Here is a 19,390-nt window from a genome sequence, read left to right on the forward strand (position 1 = left end):
TTTAAATTAATTAATTAATTTATTTATTTTTGGCTGTGTTGGGTCTTCGTTTCTGTGCGAGGGCTTTCTCTAGTTGCGGCAAGCGGGGACCACTCTTCATCGCGGTGCGTGGGCCTCTCACTATCGCGGCCTCTCTTGTTGCGGAGCACAGGCTCCAGACACGCAGGCTCAGTAGTTGTGGCTCACGGGCCCAGTTGCTCCGCGGCATGTGGGATCTTCCCAGACCAGGGCTCGAACCCGTGTCCCCTGCATTGGCAGGCAGCTTCTCAACCACTGCGCCACCAGGGAAGCCCCACAAAAGGCTTTTAAAGTGGTGTCTATTGAGCTTGAGGTACTCCTATGTCTCAGGTTTAAATGCTGAGCCACCCCACCCCATCACTCGAAAAGTCCACAACAAAATAGCCTTCACCTAACTGTCCGAGACAGTGCTGTCCAACAGAACTGCGTGAGGATGGAAATGTTCTATTTCCGCTCTACCCAGTATGGTAGTCACCAGCCCCATGTGGCTACTGAGTGCTTGAAATGTGGCCAGTTTAACAGAGGAACTGGATTCTTTATTTTAATTAAACATAAATAGCCCTATGTGCCCAGTCGCTCCTGTACTAGATGGTGCAGGTCTAAGACAGCAGGCTGAAGACAAGGGTTTCAATACCGTGTGACAGTCTGAGCTTGGAGAGTGTCCCAGAGACACATCAAGTCGGAGAAAGAAGACCGTCCAGCTCCACTCCCAGCTGCCACCTGTTCTCTCTATTCAGCAATTTCCTTTTCCCTAAAATAGGGTCAGGGATTTCTGCTCTACCACAACCTGTGGTATCACAGAAAGACATTTGGACTTTGTCCCTGTTCCTTTCCTGGCACAGAGCTCCTAAAACCCTTGGAATTTCCTGAGTGAGAAGGATGATAGGAGCCTCTTTGTTCTAAGCAGGTGACTCTTGGCGGGCTAGATGGTTTCAGGATGGGGGCTAGTCACAGACGCAGGGTAGGGGCTGAGCACCAGAGAGACCCAGCCCTGATTAGAAGCTTGGAACTTCCAGCCTTACCCCCAACCGCCAGGGAGAGGGAAGGGCTGGAGAGTGAGCTCATCACCGACGGCCAATGATTTAATCAATCATACCTGGTAATGAAAGCTCCCTAAAAACCCGTTAGCAATTGGGGTTCTCAGAGCTTCCGGGCTGGTGAGCACACCAAGGTGCCAGAAGAGCGGGGTCCCTGAAGAGGACTTGGAAGCTCTCCACCCTCTCACCATACCTTGCCTTATGCATCCCTTCCATTGGGCTATTCCTTTATAATAAACCCATAATAGTAATAGCAAGTAAAGTGCTTTCCTGAGTTCTGTGAGTCATTCTAGTGAATTATCAAACCTGAGGAAAGGTTGTGGGAACTCCCAAATTTGTAATGGGCCAGGCAGAAAATGTGGGTAACCTGATCACCCCATTTATGGCTGGCGTCTGAAATGGGGGCAGTATTGTGAGACTGAGCCCTTAACCCATGGGGTCTGGGCTAAGTTTGGACAGTCAGTATTAAAACTGAACTGAACTGTAGGACACCCAGTTGGTGTCAGAATTGGTGTCAGGAGGAAAAGGGCTTGTTACCTAATAAGACTGTTGTTGGGATTAAACAAGATGATGTATGTCAAAGTGCTTCAAAGTAAGAGATTATTTTTCCTATTTGGTTGATCTGTAAGGGACATTAGCTAGTTCATGAAGGCTAACCATAAGTTTACCGTCAAGTAACCGTTGCATTAGTTCATAGTAACATTGGGAAACAATGCACTGCTTTCTCATTCATTTCCCTATGGGGGAAGGCCCTAATTCTTACCTGCTTTATCTGCCAGGAAAAGTGGCAAAGATTCTAATTTGTAGCAGTACATCAGGGTTTAATTGTTTATGGTTACATGGAGCACTTTGAGGGCAAAGATGGTGAGAAATCGGAAATTCTTCCCCCAAATTCAGAGAGAGAGAGAGAAAAAGAAGAATCCAAATTTGTGGGAGGTGGGGGGAGTGGGGATGAGAAAAAGAAAGGCAACAATCTGGAAAAGAAGTGGTCCGGGTGAGTGGCGTGTGCCTGACCGCGGAGTTTTCCATCTCTAAAAACCTCCGTGCTTTGGGGGATCCAGCCTGCAGATGAGGGCCTGCCACAGGCTGGGCTCGGCATGTCGGAGAGCTTGGGAGGTGAGTGAACGGGCAGCAAACGCCAGACAGCTGGCAGTAAGACCAGGCAAGATACTCCATTCATTCTATACACACTGGCCCACCCGACCGACCTCAGCATCCTTCTCCTACTTCCCAAGAACCTCAGCAAGAAGAGGAGACATACAGAGACACTGAACTCTTCAACAGTGTTACGAACTGAACTGTTATACACCGCCCCACCCCTAACTAATAAGTTGAAGCCCGAGCCTCCAATGTGACTGTATTTAGAGACAGTGCCTTTAGGGAGATAAATGAGGTTACGTGAGGTCTTAAGGGTAGGGTCCTAGCCTGATAGGACTAGTGTTCTTACCATACAGAGGAAAGGCCAAAGAAAAGGGGTCACACTGGAAACCAAACCTGACTACACCTTGATCTCAGACTTCTAAACCCCAGAACTGTGAATTTCTGTTTCTTAAGCCTCCCAGCCTGTGCTATTTTGTTATGAAAGCCCTGGCAAACTAATGTAAACAGTATTAGCATAAAACAGGAAAATCACACACCCTGGCTTGCTGCATGTGGGGAGCCTTGGCACCGCAATTATGGGTGTCATTTCATTTCATATAGTAGGTTCTACTTGTTACAGACATTCATGTATAGAGGTGAAGACTTAATGAGATAAATCCATATTTCCCCTTGAGAATCTTAGGGTTTTAATCTTAATAGTTTTGCTGGCCCCTGCGATAGTTTTTGAACTCAAAATAAACCAAGCCTTGCTTTGTGACCACCTAGAGGGGTGGGATGGGGAGGGTGGGAGGGAGGGAGATGCAAGAGGGAAGAAATATGGGAACATATTGTATATGTATAACTGATTCACTTTGTTATAAAGCAGAAGCTAACACACCATTGTAAGGCAATTATACTTCAATAAAGATGTTTAAAAATAAATAAATAAATAAATAAATAAACCAAGCCTTTTCATATAATGAAATCTTATTTGGCCATAAAAAAGAATGAAGCCCTGTTACAAGCCTCAGGTTGAATGAACCTCGAAAACATTATGCTAAGTGAAAGAAGTCACATGTAAAAAGGCTACATATCATATGATTCCATTCATATGAAATGTCCAGAAATAGGCAAATCCATAGAGACAGCAAGTAGAATAGTAGTTTCCAGGGGCTGAGAGGGAGGTGGAAATGAGGAATGACTGCATATGGGGATTCTTTGGGGGATGATGGGAATATTCTGGAACTAGACAGTGATAATGGTTGCACAACTTAGCCAACATACTAAAGACCACTGCACTGTATACTTTAAAGTGGTGAATTTTATGGTATGTGAATTATGTATCAATAAAGTTGTTACGAACAAACAAACCAAGGCCATCCCACCTCTATAGCCATGTAGTAACAAAGGGGAAACATGCCTGACAAGAGCTGCATATTTGGAACACCTATTCACAGACTCTGGTGGTGATCCTGACTTCTCTAACCGGAGATGGAAACTCTCCCTTAGGTTTATGGCGGAGACTTCAACCAAGTCTGGAATGAGAGCAAGACAGTGGGGCACGTGGTTCCTCCCTCACACACCCTGCAGAGGCTTAGAGGCAAGGCTGTTCTTCTGTGGCAGGAAGGGAAGGGCTTGTGTCCCTAAGATCTGCTAACATTCAGGGATCACTGCAGCATGTTCTCTGCCATGGTTCATCTCCTGGGCATAATCCTAGGGCCACAGACACATAATTGGCACTCAAACGAATTTATTACTTGTTTATTGACTGAGCCATCAGTTCATATCCTGGTAGGGGGTGGGGAGGCTTCAGGAAAGAGACAGAGGAGCTGGTCCTGCCCAAGAGCTTCAGGAGTCCCTGTAATGCCTGGTGAAGGTACAAGGGAACAACTGAACCAAATGCATGAAAACTGTAAGTTTCCAAGCAACAGTGGGTTAACTTTTATATGCTGTTATATTAATGGAGCTAACCTATAAAATATGATAAAAGAAATGTCTGCACCTACAAATTACCTAAACAGAGGAAGACACAACACAGTTAACATGTGCAAGGAGAAATTATAATCCAGAAATTTTTCACAGAGAAACCCATGAATAGCTTCAACCAAAACAGGAAACCATTCCAAGCATGATCAGCACTGCCTCTTGCACTATGTTTGTAGAGATACAAATGAAGCAACTCTTAAACTGCCGAATATGCTTAGCGAAAGTATTGCTCTCCTCCATCCACTGTTCATTTCTGCCTTCTACCCCAGTGCCCGAAAATGGTGGTTCAGAGAGGACTTGGACGAAGCCCGAGGTTGCCAGATTTAGCAAATAAAAATACAAGGTGCTGAATTAAATTTAAATTTCAGAAACAAATAATTTTTAATATAATAAAATACCGTGAACATGCTTATTAAACATTAAAATAACGTTTGTGGTTTATGTGACATTTAACTTTAACTGGCCATCCTGCGTTGATCTTTTTTTTTTTTTTTTTAAAGGATTTTCTTTTTTATTTATTTATTTATTTATTTATTTATTTATTTTTGGCTGTGTTGGGTCTTCGGTTCGTGCGAGGGCTTTCTCCAGTTGCGGCAAGCGGGGGCCACTCTTCATCGCGGTGCGGGGACCGCTCTTCATCGCGGTGCGCGGGCCTTTCTCTATCGCGGCCCCTCCCGTTGCGGGGCACAGGCTCCAGACGCGCAGGCTCAGTAGTTGTGGCTCACGGGCCCAGCTGCTCCGTGGCATGTGGGATCTTCCCAGACCAGGGCTCGAACCCGTGTCCCCTGCATTAGCAGGCAGATTCTCAACCACTGCGCCACCAGGCAAGCCCCTGCGTTGATCTTAACAACACTAACAAAGTGATGGCGTTGGGCTGACTAACGGCTATTCTCCCTCCTCGGGCACCACGGCCAATGGGAGGCTTCCGGCCCCTGTCCCACCCCCCGAGGCCAGCACCGCACACCTGCAACAGTGTCCTGTGCCGCTTCCGAAAGCTCAGACGTGGCACAGTTAGTCAATCTCCAGTAAGAAGACACTGTGACCAAGAGGAAACACAGCCAGGAAAAAGAGCAGAGGGCACTGGCGGGAAGGCTATATTCAGAACTCTGCATCTAAAGTGGGGGGAACGCCTACCCTAGACTTGGTGTAAACGGGGGGACAGATCCTGGATTCTGTGCAGTGCCAGATGTGTGAAGACCACAAACAACCCTGCTACACTGAAAAGAGAATTTAAAAATATGTGTGTTAAGATGATGATCATGGGACTGCAGGGCCTGCTGTTATCTCTGAATATTATTTTTTTATGGAGCTCATTTTTAATATCGGCACTTTTAGGGTGAATGTAAATAAACCTGATCATGCAATAAACTCAGTGTGTTCTTTTTTTTTTGCCGATTTAAGCTAAAACACCATAAATCTTCTCTTAGAAGCAGCATCTTTCAAGATAACAGAGGCAGCACTAGGCTTTTGATACCCACTAAAAAAATAATAAATAAGCAACTGAGGGCTTCCCTGGTGGCGCAGTGGTTGAGAATCTGCCTGCCAATGCAGGGGACACGGTCTCGAGCCCTGGTCTGGGAAGATCCCACATGCCGCGGAGCAACTGGGCCCGTGAGCCACAACTACTGAGCCTGCGCGTCTGGAACCTGTGCTCTGCAACAAGAGAGGCCGCGATAGTGAGAGGCCCGCGCACCGCTATGAAGAGTGGCCCCCGCTTGCCGCAACTGGAGAAAGCCCTTGCACAGAAACAAAGACCCAACACAGCTAGATAGATAGATAGATAGATAGATAGATAGATAGATAGATAAATAAATAAATAAATAAGCAAGCAACTGAATTTTGAGCCCTCCCCCCAAGTGCATGTACTCAGCTCAACAGGCCAGGTGCTCGAGAGCAGGTGAGGACAGTCCTGTGGGGTTTCTTCTCTTTGCCCTCCTGCCAAGGGATCATTCCAGTACCACAGTAATCCCAGGAAAGAGGGGCCCTTTTTTTTTGTAAGAAAGAGTGGTAAATATGACCACTTTACACACAGCAAAATCAAACCCACTTCTATGATGAAATAACCATCTATTCTAGTTCTCCCAAAAGATTCCGTTGATGCCAATTTCAATGAACAACAGTTGGAAGGGACATAAAAGCTGGCTACCATTCTTTACACAGAAGCCCAGTTGGAACCTGACCCCAGCATATATTGTATACCCATGTATATGTGCAAGATGGGAAGTATATGCCTATATATAAATATAAATATATATAAAGTTAACTTTCAGTGTTCGGAAAACAAAAGCTATCCCCGTGTAACAGCCAAATTCTGACATAACTCAGTTTGGACACCTCATCTGGTGTGCACTGCACTCATTCTCAGTGTAAACCCCGCTGCACCGGGCAATGATATACTGTAATGTCACATCGCAATCTGGATTTACTATAAAGGGCCGCTGACGAGCTTCAGAGCAGTAAACACTGCAGCGAGGTGTATTTCACACTGAGCTGGTTTTTATGAAGAACACTTCACCGCCCAGGCACGGCACCTGGATGATGGATGGTGAAAGATGCATGACAAGCTTCATCATTGTTTGTAAATCTTAACTGTTCCTGCTCACTAACTCTGAAGGCAATTTTCAAAGACAGCGGCGGACAGAAGGACAGCACAGCTTTCCTGAAGGTTATTCAAGTTGTACTTGGCCTGGGCCGGGCCTCTGAGGAACCAAGGAGAGAACATAAACTCCGGAGGTACTCCACACCGCGCCTGAGAAAAACCGCTGAGGCCCTGTGGGCTCAAGTCAGAATCAAGTGAGGAAATCTCACGTGTGATCATGTTGGACGCTCTGCCCAGAGCAGCCACTGTCTATCCAAGTTCATGCCCATGTGCATGCTGCCTCTTCAGGATTTTTAAAGACAAGTGGTCACGGAATGAGTAACAGAATAAGCAAACTTGATGGTGTGTCATGTGTCCACAATAGATGGGGTTCCCTCCACTGAGCAGGCATGTAGGGGCCTAACGTCACACCTGCATCCCATCAAGATAAAATTAGCCCCCAAAACACGGGCCAGCAGTGTCTAGTCACTGTGTTCAATCTGGTTCTGTCAGGACATTTGGGAGTTCCTAAAAGTGTGCTTTCCAGAGCTCTGCCCTTTTTGTGTCCCCTCCTGACTGCAATCTTTAGCCCAAAGGAAAACCCCAGCAAAGGTGCTCTGTTTTTCAAGAACAAGTTAAAGATGTAAAAGCAACCTCATGATAAGCCACTGACAGACTAGGTAGAATGTAAAATACTGTCTCTCTCAAAAATTATCTGGGGAAATTCAACAGGCCTTTTATTCACACTAATTTTAAAATAACAACCATGTCTATGGAGGGAAAAAAAAACTTTAAAAAAGTGGTTTCATTTCGATTTGCACTTTTAATTTCAAAGCTAATAACTAGTCATTTAATTTTGCAATGTCTGCCTTTGTCAAATATTACACTTGCACTTCACTCCCTCCTGTTAAATAAAAAGAAAATTCAAATATCACCGCAACATCTGGAACCTGTGCTCCGCAACAAGAGAGGCCGCGATAATGAGAGGCCCGCGCACCGCGATGAAGAGTGGCCCCCACTTGCCGCAACTACAGAAAGCCCTCGCACAGAAACGAAGACCCAACACAGCCATAAATAAATAAAAATTAAAAAAAAAAGAAGATGCAAATATCACCGCAAAATTAAACAGTGACTTTACCATGTCAATCAAGTCATAAAGGTGTTTTAAAGTTTACATTTAGCTTGGGGAATAGTAATGTAAATACCACACCTGATACCCTGTGGATTTTTTAAGGCTGCTTCTGGGGTTTTTTGACCAGCTAAGTCATCACTGTGTTCTCAGCTTTTCCACCTGCCATGTGGAAATGAGGACCCCCTTCTCTTCCCTACTTCACAGGCATTGTCTCCATGCCTCAGTGTCCTCATGTGTAAAATGTGGATAATACTATGATTACAAGACTTAAATGAGCTATCCCCACAATATGCACAGGGCATTGTCTTACAGACAGTGTGAGAAGTACGTGTTTGTGAGAAAAGGAAAAGGAAAGGGAGGGAAGAAGAAACCACAGGATCTACCAGCAGCAAGAACACCAGGGAAGCAGTTCAGAGACCTGAGCTCCTGCACTGGCTCCTCTTCCTCAACTCTAGAAACAGGCTCAGAGATGGCACGGCATCCTGCCTGCAACTCCACCCGGTCTCTCTTAGCGTGAACGGTGATCAAGCTTCTCCTGACTTCTCATGCAGGGCTGTGTTATCAATCAAAAACCCATCACAGGGGTTTCCCTGGTGGCGCAGTGGTTGACAGTCTGCCTGCCAATGCAGGGGACGCAGGTTCGGGCCCTGGTCTGGGAGGATCCCACATGCCGCGGAGCAGCTGGGCCCGTGAACCGCAACTGCTGAGCCTGCGCGTCTGGAGCCTGTGCTCCGCAACGAGAGGTCCTGACGGTGAGGGGCCTGCGCACCGCGATGAAGAGTAGCCCCCACTTGCCACAACTGGAGAAAGCCCTCGCACAGAAACGAAGACCCAACACAGCCATAAATGAATAAATAAATAAATTTAAAAAAAAAAACCCATCACAGGCAAAGATTTAAGTCTTTAAAATTCGAGCTTTTCAAACGGAAGATTCTACATGATATAAATCCAGGATACGTTGCAGCCTGGGGGTTGCACCCCACGTTTTTCCATGACCGATTTATTTCATCAAGTGCTTTATCAGAATGCCTAACTCTGGGGAAGGGAGGCACCAGCAGAAAGAATCCAGAGGCCAGTTTCTTATTCATACAAGAAACCATGAAACATCCCAGGAGTCCCCTGAGAACATGGTGTCAGGCTAGGCACCTGCAAGACTACAGAGATGAATGAATGAGATCCCTGCCCTTCATGTGTGAGAACACACCGTGGTAATTCTTGCTGAAGTGCTGCAGTGAGTAAACTTCTTCCTTCCGTGAGTGACATCCTTCAGGTAGGCCCTGGGAAGTGCCTGCTATTTCTACACTGATGGTGGCCTTGTGAAAAGGCAGCATGTTACACAAGAGGACATGTTAGAGTCCCATCAGCTCTCTCTCTTTTCATGGAGGGAGAAAAAAAGTTTGAAGAGAAGACAGAAGCCTGTGTGTCCTCATCCAACAGCGTTTCAGCTTGCCTTCTATACTATTCTTTAGGTATAAAGGGACCTGCTGGTGTCCTTATATATTCCTCTTCCCTGGTTGTTTCTTTTGAAACATATCGTATATGTGATATATTAAAAGTAAGTCTTCAAAGCTGCCATTTCTCCGTGTTTATTATATGCTTAAAATTAGTGTGCTTCATGTTCCTCACTCAGCAGACCATCATTCTAGCCAATTTCAAGAATCACAATACACATATGGTTCATTTCAAGCAGGGTCCCTGTAGGGCTAAAAACACAGCCTCCTTGATGACTGTGATCACTTTCATTTGTATGGCCCAGTGCCAGGCACTTGCTGAAATCAAAAGATATATAAGACATGGTGATGGGTCTTCACGTGAGATTAAGGGAGTTGATAGCTGCTGCCATGCTTTCACATAATTTTTTTGTGATCCATATATAAAAATAGATAAAGCTCTTATTACCTTTTCCACCTTCCAGATGAGGGATCTAAAGCTCTAAGAGATTGAACAAGCATCTAACAATCCAGCCCAGAGCTGGGGATCTGAGCCAGATCTTCCCTCCTGGGGGGTCCGTTCCTTTGCACGCATCGGCTTCCACAGTCACTGCCAATGAATGGTGCACTTACCTCTCTGTTCAAAGCTAAAGCTGAGAATAAAAAGGTCACATAAGGAAAATAGGTTTACCAGCCAAGTGCTCTTTTCTTTGAAATTCAGCAAAAGATAAGTCATTTCCTAGAGTGCCAAAGCTTAAACTCAACATTTTCTAGCTGTTGCATAAAACCCATTCAGCTTTCTTTAAAAAGCCGGGAAAGCAAGGGGTCAATGTTCTTCTCTCCTACAGGCTTGCCATACAATTCAAAGCAGAGCATACACAACAGAAGCAGCCCTCAGATTCCCTGGCCTGCTCTCCCGCCCGTCTGAGAAGGACTAAAACATTTCCAGAAGAGCTTTCTCCCTGACAAGAACTGCCTGAAACATCAACACAACCCTTGCAGAAAGGAATGGTGGAAGGAAGAAGAGCACCCTGCCCCTCTTGCGGCATGTGTGATTTAAAGGGACACGAGCTCATCCTCACAACACCTGTGTGGGCTCCACAGGGCCCAGCTCCTCCCGCTCCTTTAACAGGTGAGAAGACTCAGGCTCTCAGAGAGGAGCCTGAAACCCCCTGGGCTACAGCTGCTCAGTCGTGGCTCCCATTCAGGTGCTGAGCACAGAACCACCCCTTTCCTACCCCCCCACCCCCAAGGCAGCCGCTCAGGACAGCTATCACACCACCTCACATTAAAGGCAGCTTTGGGGCTTCCCTGGTGGCGCAGTGGTTGGGAATCTGCCTGCCAATGCAGGGGACACGGGTTCGGGCCCTGGTCTGGGAAGATCCCACATGCCACGGAGCAACTGGGCCCGTGAGCCACAACTACTGAGCCTGCGTGTCTGGAGCCTGTGCTCCGCAATGGGAGAGGCCGCGATAGTGAGAGGCCCGCACACCGCGATGAAGAGTAGCCCCCGCTTGCCACCACTAGAGAAAGCCCTCGCACAGAAACGAAGACCCAACACAGCCTAAATAAATAAATAAATAAATAAATAAATAAAATCCAGCCATTCATATTAAAAAAAAAAAAAAAGGAAAAAAAAAAGAGTAACTTTAAAAAAAAAAAAAAAAAAAAAAAGGCAGCTTTGGGGTCCTGGATCATGAGTGAGGAGACCTGAGGGTGCTTCCAACAGCCAGCACCACCTCACTGTTCTTACCTGCAAAACTGGGAGGTTCAACCTCATCATCTTTTGCTAAAATCCAACTCTGATGCCCAGCATTAAGCAAGTCCATTCCGTGGGTGAAAGCTCAACCACTTTGCATTTAGTCATGACAACCGTGGGGAAGGTAGCATATGCCATCAGTGAAATCAGGCACTTCTAGATTCATCGGCCTACAAAATTGCCAATGCTGAATGCATTCATAAAATCCTATTTGGGAACACAGAGGCCTCTACAAGCTGCCCAGACATCATGGAGGAACATGAGGGCTTCAACTCAGGGAGACCCTTCTGCTGACCTTGCCATCTGACCTTTGGGTAAAATGTAAACGCCCTGCACCCGGCCTCAGAGCTGCTCACATCCTATGTGTGTCAGACGACTAATATGTAAATAGCTTGTGATAGGTAATAAGCATCCAAATGTGTGTTTCTGTCTCCTAAAAAAAACAGAGTTTGAATGTAAAGGAAGGGTGAGTTTGCACAGGAGCCTGCCACTTATCTGAGCTGGAAGCGGCTAAAGATCCAGAAGAAACAGGATGCACCATTTCTAACTTTCAAACTGAGATCACAAAAGGTTATAAACAGACAAAAAGATCTAAGTATGTTCACCTTTACCATTTTAAATCTAAACCTCTTTGCAAGTGTTGTCCAGCTACATATACTCCGAGAACTTATTCAAGAATTCACCTGTAGAGAAAATGCCTGTTGACAGATATGAAATGTCACCTACCTGTAGACATGTATGCATCTACTGACACAGAGGTGTTGCTGTGAAATCTGCCTCCTTATCCCAAGTTGAGGAAGCATCATTTCCAGAATGCTCCTACCACCACTTCCTGAAAAACCTGCAACTGTTACTATGACCTGGCCACACTCACACATAAACCAGCCTTCCACTTGGGCACTAGGTCAGTGTTTCTCAAACTATCTGCAAGGAAGGGCCTGTTTTGTTTAAATTTTTTTTTCAGTTTCCAATCCACCACAGTCTGATGCTTTTATAAAATACAATAAAAATGAATTACTAGAATCACAATCCAAAAAATGGAAAATAACAAGTGTTGGCTAGAGAAATTGGAATGCTCATACACTGTAGTGGAATGTAAAATGGTACAGCCACTGTGGGTAGGTAACAGTTTGGAGGCTCTTCAAAAAGTTAAACATAGAATTACCATATGATCCAGAAATTCCACTCCTAGGTATACCCCAGAAGAACTAAAAACAGGTATTCAAACAGAGACTAGTACATTAATATTCATAGTAGTACAATTAACAAGTCAAAAAAGGGTGGAAACAACCCAAATGTCCATCAACTAATGAACAGATAAACAAAATGTATATCCATACATGCAACCGTATTAGGCTATAATAAGGAATGAAGTACTGATTTCATGCTACAACTTGTATGAACCTTGAAAATATTATGCTAAGTGAAAGAAGACAGTCCAAAAGGACACATATTATATGATTCCATTTACACAAAACATCTACAATAGGCAAATCCATCGAAACAAGAAAGCAGATTAGTGGTTACCAGGGGCTGGTGGAAGGGAGAATGGAAAGTGACTGCTTCACGGGTATGGGGTTTCCTTGTGGGGTGATGGAAATGACTTGGAACTAGATAGAGGTGATGGCTGCCCAACACTGTGACCTCCTAAATGCCACTGAATTGTACACTTTAAAATAGTTAATGGTTAATTTTATGTCAGGTGGATTTTACTTCAATATAAAAATGAATTACTAGGAAAGTGAAAGACAAAAACTACAAGCCCCAAGTTTTTATTGACTCAACATAGAATTGCTCTGTCAAATTGCTGTTTACTCTTAATTCCTTTGCTTATCTCTTCTTAGACCAGTAACAAAGCATGCCCAGCCCCACTCTGGGGACCACTGCGCTACAAGGGGTGCCCTAGGGTATCCCACCCCACCTCGCTTACTCAGAGACATGCCATCGTCCCTGACAATTATGCTCCCACACACACCTCGCATCAGCTAATCTTTATAATCACCTATTATAATAACCCCCTTCTTTAAAGAAGGAGAAAGGCGCTTCCTTGAACTCACCCCCTCCTCCAGGTGCTGCCCCATTTCATTACTCCCCTTACAGCAAGACCCCTTCAAGAGCTGTCTACACTCACTGCCCCAATGCTTCTCTCCCACGTGCTCCTGGACGCACAGTCAGGGTATGATCCCCACCTCCCCACCACAGGGGCCACTTATCAAGCCGCTGATCACTTCTACCTTTCAACAGCCCATGGTCAATTCCAGTCCTCATCTCATCTGACCTATCAGCATTATTTGGCTCGGTTCATTGAAATGCTTTCTTTACTTGCCTTCCTTAGTTTTCCTCATGGGTAGGAGAAGGTACCCACCTGACTCTCCTCTCTGCTGGTCCTCCTCATCTACCAAACTTCTCAACGCTAGAAGGCCTCAGAGCTCAATCCTTGGTCCTTTGTTCTTCTCCATCTATACTCACTTCTCCAGGTGATCCCACCATATTTAACTTCAAATGACATCTACGCACTGAACGCTCAAGTTTCTATTTCCAGCAGGGAAATCGCCCCTCAACTTCAGACTTCGTACATCCAATTCCTACTTGACGATCCACTTGGATGGCTCACGTACATCTCACACTTAACACATGCAAAAGTAAACTCCCAATTCCTGCAAACCTGTTTTTCTCATGGTCTTCTTTACCTGAATAAGTGGAAACTCCGTGTTTCTACTTGATCAGATCAAAAATGATGGAGTCATCCTTCACTCCTCCCTTTCCATCCCATCCCAAATTCATCACCAAATCTTTGTGGTTCTATCTTCAAAATGTATCTAGAATTCAACCCTCCCACACTGTCATCACTCCCACACTCCCACCCCGACTAAGCCACTGCCATCTTTTGCAAGAATTATGGCCGCAGCCTTCTAACTGGTCTCCCGGCCTCCGCCTTGCACCCCTATAGTCTGTTCCTAAACAGCAGCCAGAGTGATCTTTAAAAACCACAAGCAGACATGTCACCCCTTTGCTGGAAACCCTCCAATGGCTTCCCACCTACTTGAGATAAGAGCCAAAGTGCTTGCAATGGCTCACAAAGTCTTACACAACCAGGCCCCACAATCTCTGATCTATGTCCTAACACTTTTCAAGACATAAAAAAAAGTGAGAGAATGGCTCCTAGCCTTTTTACAAAGAAAAACATTAAACAGTAGCAACACAGCAAAAGGAAAACTTTCCCTGTAATTCTTTTTCCCCCTATATTCTATTTTCATGTTGCAATCTTCAGCAAAACCAGAGGAAAACCTTGAACTTGGACTCATTTCTTTGGATAGTAAAGAGCGGTTTATCTTTAAAGAAACTGAAGAAAAATGAATTTAATGGACAAATTTATACTTAAATAAGACTTTAACAAAAACATTAAACCTACTGAAAAAAACTGTTTTTCAAATTACTTATAAATCCCCACCTAAAATAATTGGTATACTATTTACAAATTGTAATTTATTTATTAATGCAACCAACCAAAGGACCTCAACTCAAACTTGATAGAACTGATAAATGTAACTGGTTATCAGCCAGCCTCTACCACCTTCTCACAAATGACTACACTGATGTCCCCGTCCTCATCCCCGCATCCTGCCACTAGCCTCAGCCCCATTTACCAGAGGGCCTAAATGGCCCCCACTTGTGTCGATGCTGATGATAAAAATGAGGATCCAATGCCCCAGGAGATGATCCTGAGGTGTTCCTATTGACCCCCAACTTTCTCTTTCCCCACCCCTTCCCACCTGCTCTGTAAAAACGTCATGCAATGTAGGAGCCCAAGACACCATATATTTGGAAGCCATAAAGCCGCATTTCTTTAAAAAATAAAGCTAAGGTTTGGATTTCCTATGAATCCACATTCTCCTTCTCCATGGCAATTCCAAAGTAGATATTACTGAGATTCCACTGTATTTCTTCCTAGCTCACTCCCTCATGTCTGAAGTGAGTTAGAGAAGATCAGAAGGTTAAGCCTGAGGTCTCCTCACACCACACTTTGAAACACACTCCTTCAAACATACATATCACCAGAAAAGTTTCAGGAAATCCTAGGTGTTATTCACCCAGTCTCTCACTATGGACCCTGGGGCGGCTGGTCTTTTTTTTTCTGGACCGTAACCTCTCTCCTTCTGAGCCTTTTCCTTTCCTGCCATAAATTCAAATGCCTATTGCTCCTCTCCACATTCCTTCCTCTCCGCTCTAGTAAATTTCCTCTTATCTTTTTGTCTTACTGCCTTGCTATGAATTTACACCTCTGTCTCAAGAATGCCAATGCTTCTAAAATTATTCCACTATTCCTAGAGCAAGGAGCTCAGGCAATTTCTTCCTGAAAGTAAGTTTCAGTCCTAATTTTCTGTATGAGCAAATGTTTTTTTAACTGCTCCATCCCTAAACTCTGGCTCCATGAGACGATGAGTTAGGATTGTGACCTTTCGGGATTGTGTTTTCTCATAGAGCAAGCTTACTTAAAAATCATACCTGACTCATTTATTCCTTTGTTCATTCACTCCTTCATTCATTCACTCAGCTGATGAAAAACAAATAGGCATCACAGCAGCTAAAAAGGTACATAAAATGTGTTCTCCGTCCTTAAGGAGCTTATAATTCACATAAATATATAGAATCAAAGGCAGTATGAAAGAAGGACCACATGGGCATACATTATACGGTATGAATATTTACATAAAGAATTGTGTTTGTCCACTCCTGATAAAAAGTGATTATTAATGGGTCAAAGTGCAATCAATAACGTGTACTTCAGTCTCTCTATAGTTCAAAATGGTCAGGTTCCCTCGACCTATGTATTCCATGTTAACAAAATCCTTTATTTTAGTATCGTAAATAAAGCTTTTTTAGACTTCACTGTTCTGAATTTGGAAATCAAAGCATGGTTCTGATTCTCACTCTCTAAGCACTGTTTTACCAAGAAGCCAGTTCTTTACAGAGAATCACGTTATTGAGAAAACCAGCTTCTTTTGTCTAGTAGAGTCAGTTCTAGTAGTCGGTTTCTCTACCAACTCACTCACTATTGCCCTGATTTCCACTTACTGCCTCAATTGTGTATGCTTCTCCCTTTCCTAGATCAAAAGATGATGCTTCAATACAAAGAACTTAAAAACAGGGCCTGGAAACACAGCAGCCATAAAAGACCAGCCTATCATCGCAGTGTAAACATTGGGGAGAAAGTTAAAATTGAAGTTGAGGAATTGTGTATTTCAAAGTGCTCTGGTTCATCAAACAGTCATTTTTTATTTTAAAGCCATTATATCAGAGTTATTTGCATTGCTACTGCATAAACTCTGAGATCTATTATATTCAAAAATGTTTTATTATGTTATTTTATTTCCTCCCGCAAAAGATGAATACACCTTCAATTTTAAATTGGAAAAGTTTTGGAAAACGATTCTTCAATATACAGAGATTCATTTCACCAAAAATATCAGGACTTGAACCACATTTAAAGGGCCCCTGATATTACATACTGATCCTCCAGAAAATACATTTTTAGCTTCTGATGGTAGTCTCTATCTTATTCTTATCACTCCACGTGTCCAGAAAAGAGAAACATGATATTAAGAATCTAGCAAAGCAAAATCATTCCATAACTGAATACTTTAAAAGGAAACTATACAACCTTTCCAACAGCTGCTATCTGGTAAGCTGTTAGAGAGGACCAGAGACCCAGTGCTGGGCAGGTAGCCTCTCTCCACATCAAATCCAGGCTGCGTAACCAGGAACCTACCACTCGCTTTGGCTTCCGAGTAAGAGGGGCCGTCCTCAAAGGTGAAGATCTGGGACACGCTCTGGCCCAGGTAGGAGGGAGGCGGGTAGTAAGAATGCATCCTGTACTGGGAACTCACTGCGTGGCGGCTCTCCGAGTTTTTCATCTGCTTAAGAAAAAAGAAGGAATATATTGAAACCAAAGTTGCCTATTATAAGAACTACCTAATTCTTTAAATTAAGGGAATAGCTTATTAAAGTTGGAAGTATCCTCACCCATGAATATGCCCCTCCAGTGCACAGACCCTAGAAATACTAGAACTGTGCAGCCTGAGGTGACTTTTCGATGCTGGAGGCCCCTCTAAAGTACCCCTCTAATTCCATCTGGTCACAGGATACTTGACTAGTAAGTACAAAAGAGAACAGGGCAGTAAAGACCAGAGAGCGCTGCTTAGGAGCCAACACAATCCCCTGTAACACTGACCAGCACATTTGACCAGGAGCAAGTTATTTAACTTCCTCACAAGTTTCCTCCTGGGTAAAACGAGCATCTTACCTTGGTTACCTTACAGTGTTCACATCAAGAGAATATTAAAAAAAAAAAAACACGCAAGCCTTGTGTGAGGGGTCAGCTGTTGTCGTCAGCATGAGGCCGTGCTGGATACTGTCGCTCAGAGCCCATTCCCACCCCCTCCTATGCTTTTCCTTGTAGCAAGGAACGGAAGTCTGGGATCTGCTTCTTCCAGATGCTCCTGTGACCAGGCTTCTGGAGGTGATTTGGATTCTGCTAATAGGACATAAAATGAGATCTGGTAGGCAGAAGGGAGGTACATGCTGCTTCTCCAAAAGTAGTGGCAGCTGACACTTGGCAGTCATGCATTTTTCTGGCAATCAGACCCTGCCTTTGGGACCATCAGGCAGCTTTTAGGTAAGGAGCAGTTCCCGTAGCTTCCTGACCTCTCATTCAAAGCTAAGGAGATGGAAACTCCAGGCTTAAAAGGGGTCCCCACTCTTGCTTTCCTGGCTCTTCCTGGCCACTTCCGTGAACATTAGAATTGTTCTGACTCCTGCACGGACCCTGGTACGAGCACTAAACACATGATCAGATAGATCTTCACAGCAAGAACAGCTGAACTAACAGCTAGACTTCAAGTACGTATACTGCCTTTAAAAAACTAAATTCAGGTGGTATTAACTTTATTTAAAAAGTCAACATAAGGGAATGTTCAAGGATAAACCAATTCTGTTTAAGAATTAAGGCATAATTTGAAAATCACGTTTTTCAATCAAATCTTTAGAATACTACTTGATAAAGAAAATAGTAGTAACTTGACAGAGCCTGGCAGGATAAAACTAGGTACTGGGCTTCCTCAAGATTTACTATGAACATCTAAATTCTGGACAATTTCCCAAGTGATATAGGCCTAAGTAATATGGCTTCGCTTGGTGGAAAGGCCTAACTCCCTGATTTCTCTGTGCTAATCTGAGAAGCTCAAGGGATTCATTTTTGACCCTCCCAACTGCTCCCCAGCGCAGATGTCTGTTCTAATGGGTAGATTATTTCTTCTTGCAGAAGCAAAGAAGACTCCATTCCACTTGATTATTTCCTTACAAGTTAAGTTTATCTGGCAAGTTCCCTTTATCCTTTCCAGTTTGTTCTTCTGACGCATATAAAATGTTATCTCTTCTAACTCAATCACCCCACTTTCATTTTCTACCATTATATAAATCTTTACTAAATAAGAGGGCAGGCAAGCTGTCCTTGGAAATAGCCAAAGGGGAAAAACCGTCTGCCTTTAATGAGTGAGCCCAAGTCAGAAGCCATTAAGGAGCCGTGAAATCATTTAAAGTGAGGATCAATGGTCAGTTTACTGCACAGACCCAGTTATCAATTAGCCCAGTGCTTCCCAGGGCTCTCTTAATGTGTATTCAAATAGCCAGGGGATCCTGTTATAAAGTAGACTCTGATTCAGCAAGTCTGGGGTGGGGACCTCACAGTGTGACACGCTCTCAATCAGCATCTCAATCAGGAGATGCTGATTCTGCTCAAGGGAGTAGAATAAATGATCCTTTCTCTCATACTTGGAGCCTTTAGGGGCCGTGACCAAAGGAGGACCTTCTACAAAAACTCTTTTGAACAACTGTTTTACAACCATCAACTTTCCACCAGAACTGAGGGAAGGGGGAAATGATGTAAAAAAAATTAAAATTTTTTTCATTCTTTTTCTTTCTATATATGAGATTCCCCAGAGCTAAAGGATTTCCTTCAGGGGTCTGCTGCCATCTAACATGGCTGCAGCGGGACTAACAAACTCAGACACACTTTGCATTAAAGAGCCATTTCTGCCTCTATAGACCTCTGTCAAGTCAATCACACAGTCTAAGTGATGAACGCTGAACTAGAGGCTAAGTGTTGACTTTTAAGTACAAAGCACCATGATGTAACCCAAGGAGCCTTCCCGCTCTGGGTGGTGAGTTGGGCCCTTCTCCTTTCAGTCTGACAACATCTTCCAGTAAGTTCTTCAGGGAAAATGCTTTTCCGTTTTTCCCACGTACGAGAAAACTGACAGGATTGACCCTGCAAGGCTCTGCAAAATACTGGATTTTTTTCTTTTACTATGA

General features: G+C 44.1%; 1 protein-coding gene across 1 annotated transcript in view; it reads right to left on the reverse strand.

Moving 5' to 3' along the window:
* The window catches only part of DMRT1 (doublesex and mab-3 related transcription factor 1), a 106,128-nt gene that overhangs the window by 26,457 nt on the left and 60,281 nt on the right, over positions 1-19,390 (reverse strand). The window contains exon 4 of the mRNA XM_057549370.1: positions 16,791-16,935. Within this exon, the coding sequence (XP_057405353.1) occupies positions 16,791-16,935 (145 nt within the window). The remainder of the gene's footprint in view (positions 1-16,790; positions 16,936-19,390) is intronic.

Source organism: Balaenoptera acutorostrata, chromosome 6 (assembly GCF_949987535.1).
Source record: "Balaenoptera acutorostrata chromosome 6, mBalAcu1.1, whole genome shotgun sequence".
Classification (NCBI taxonomy): domain Eukaryota; kingdom Metazoa; phylum Chordata; class Mammalia; order Artiodactyla; family Balaenopteridae; genus Balaenoptera; species Balaenoptera acutorostrata.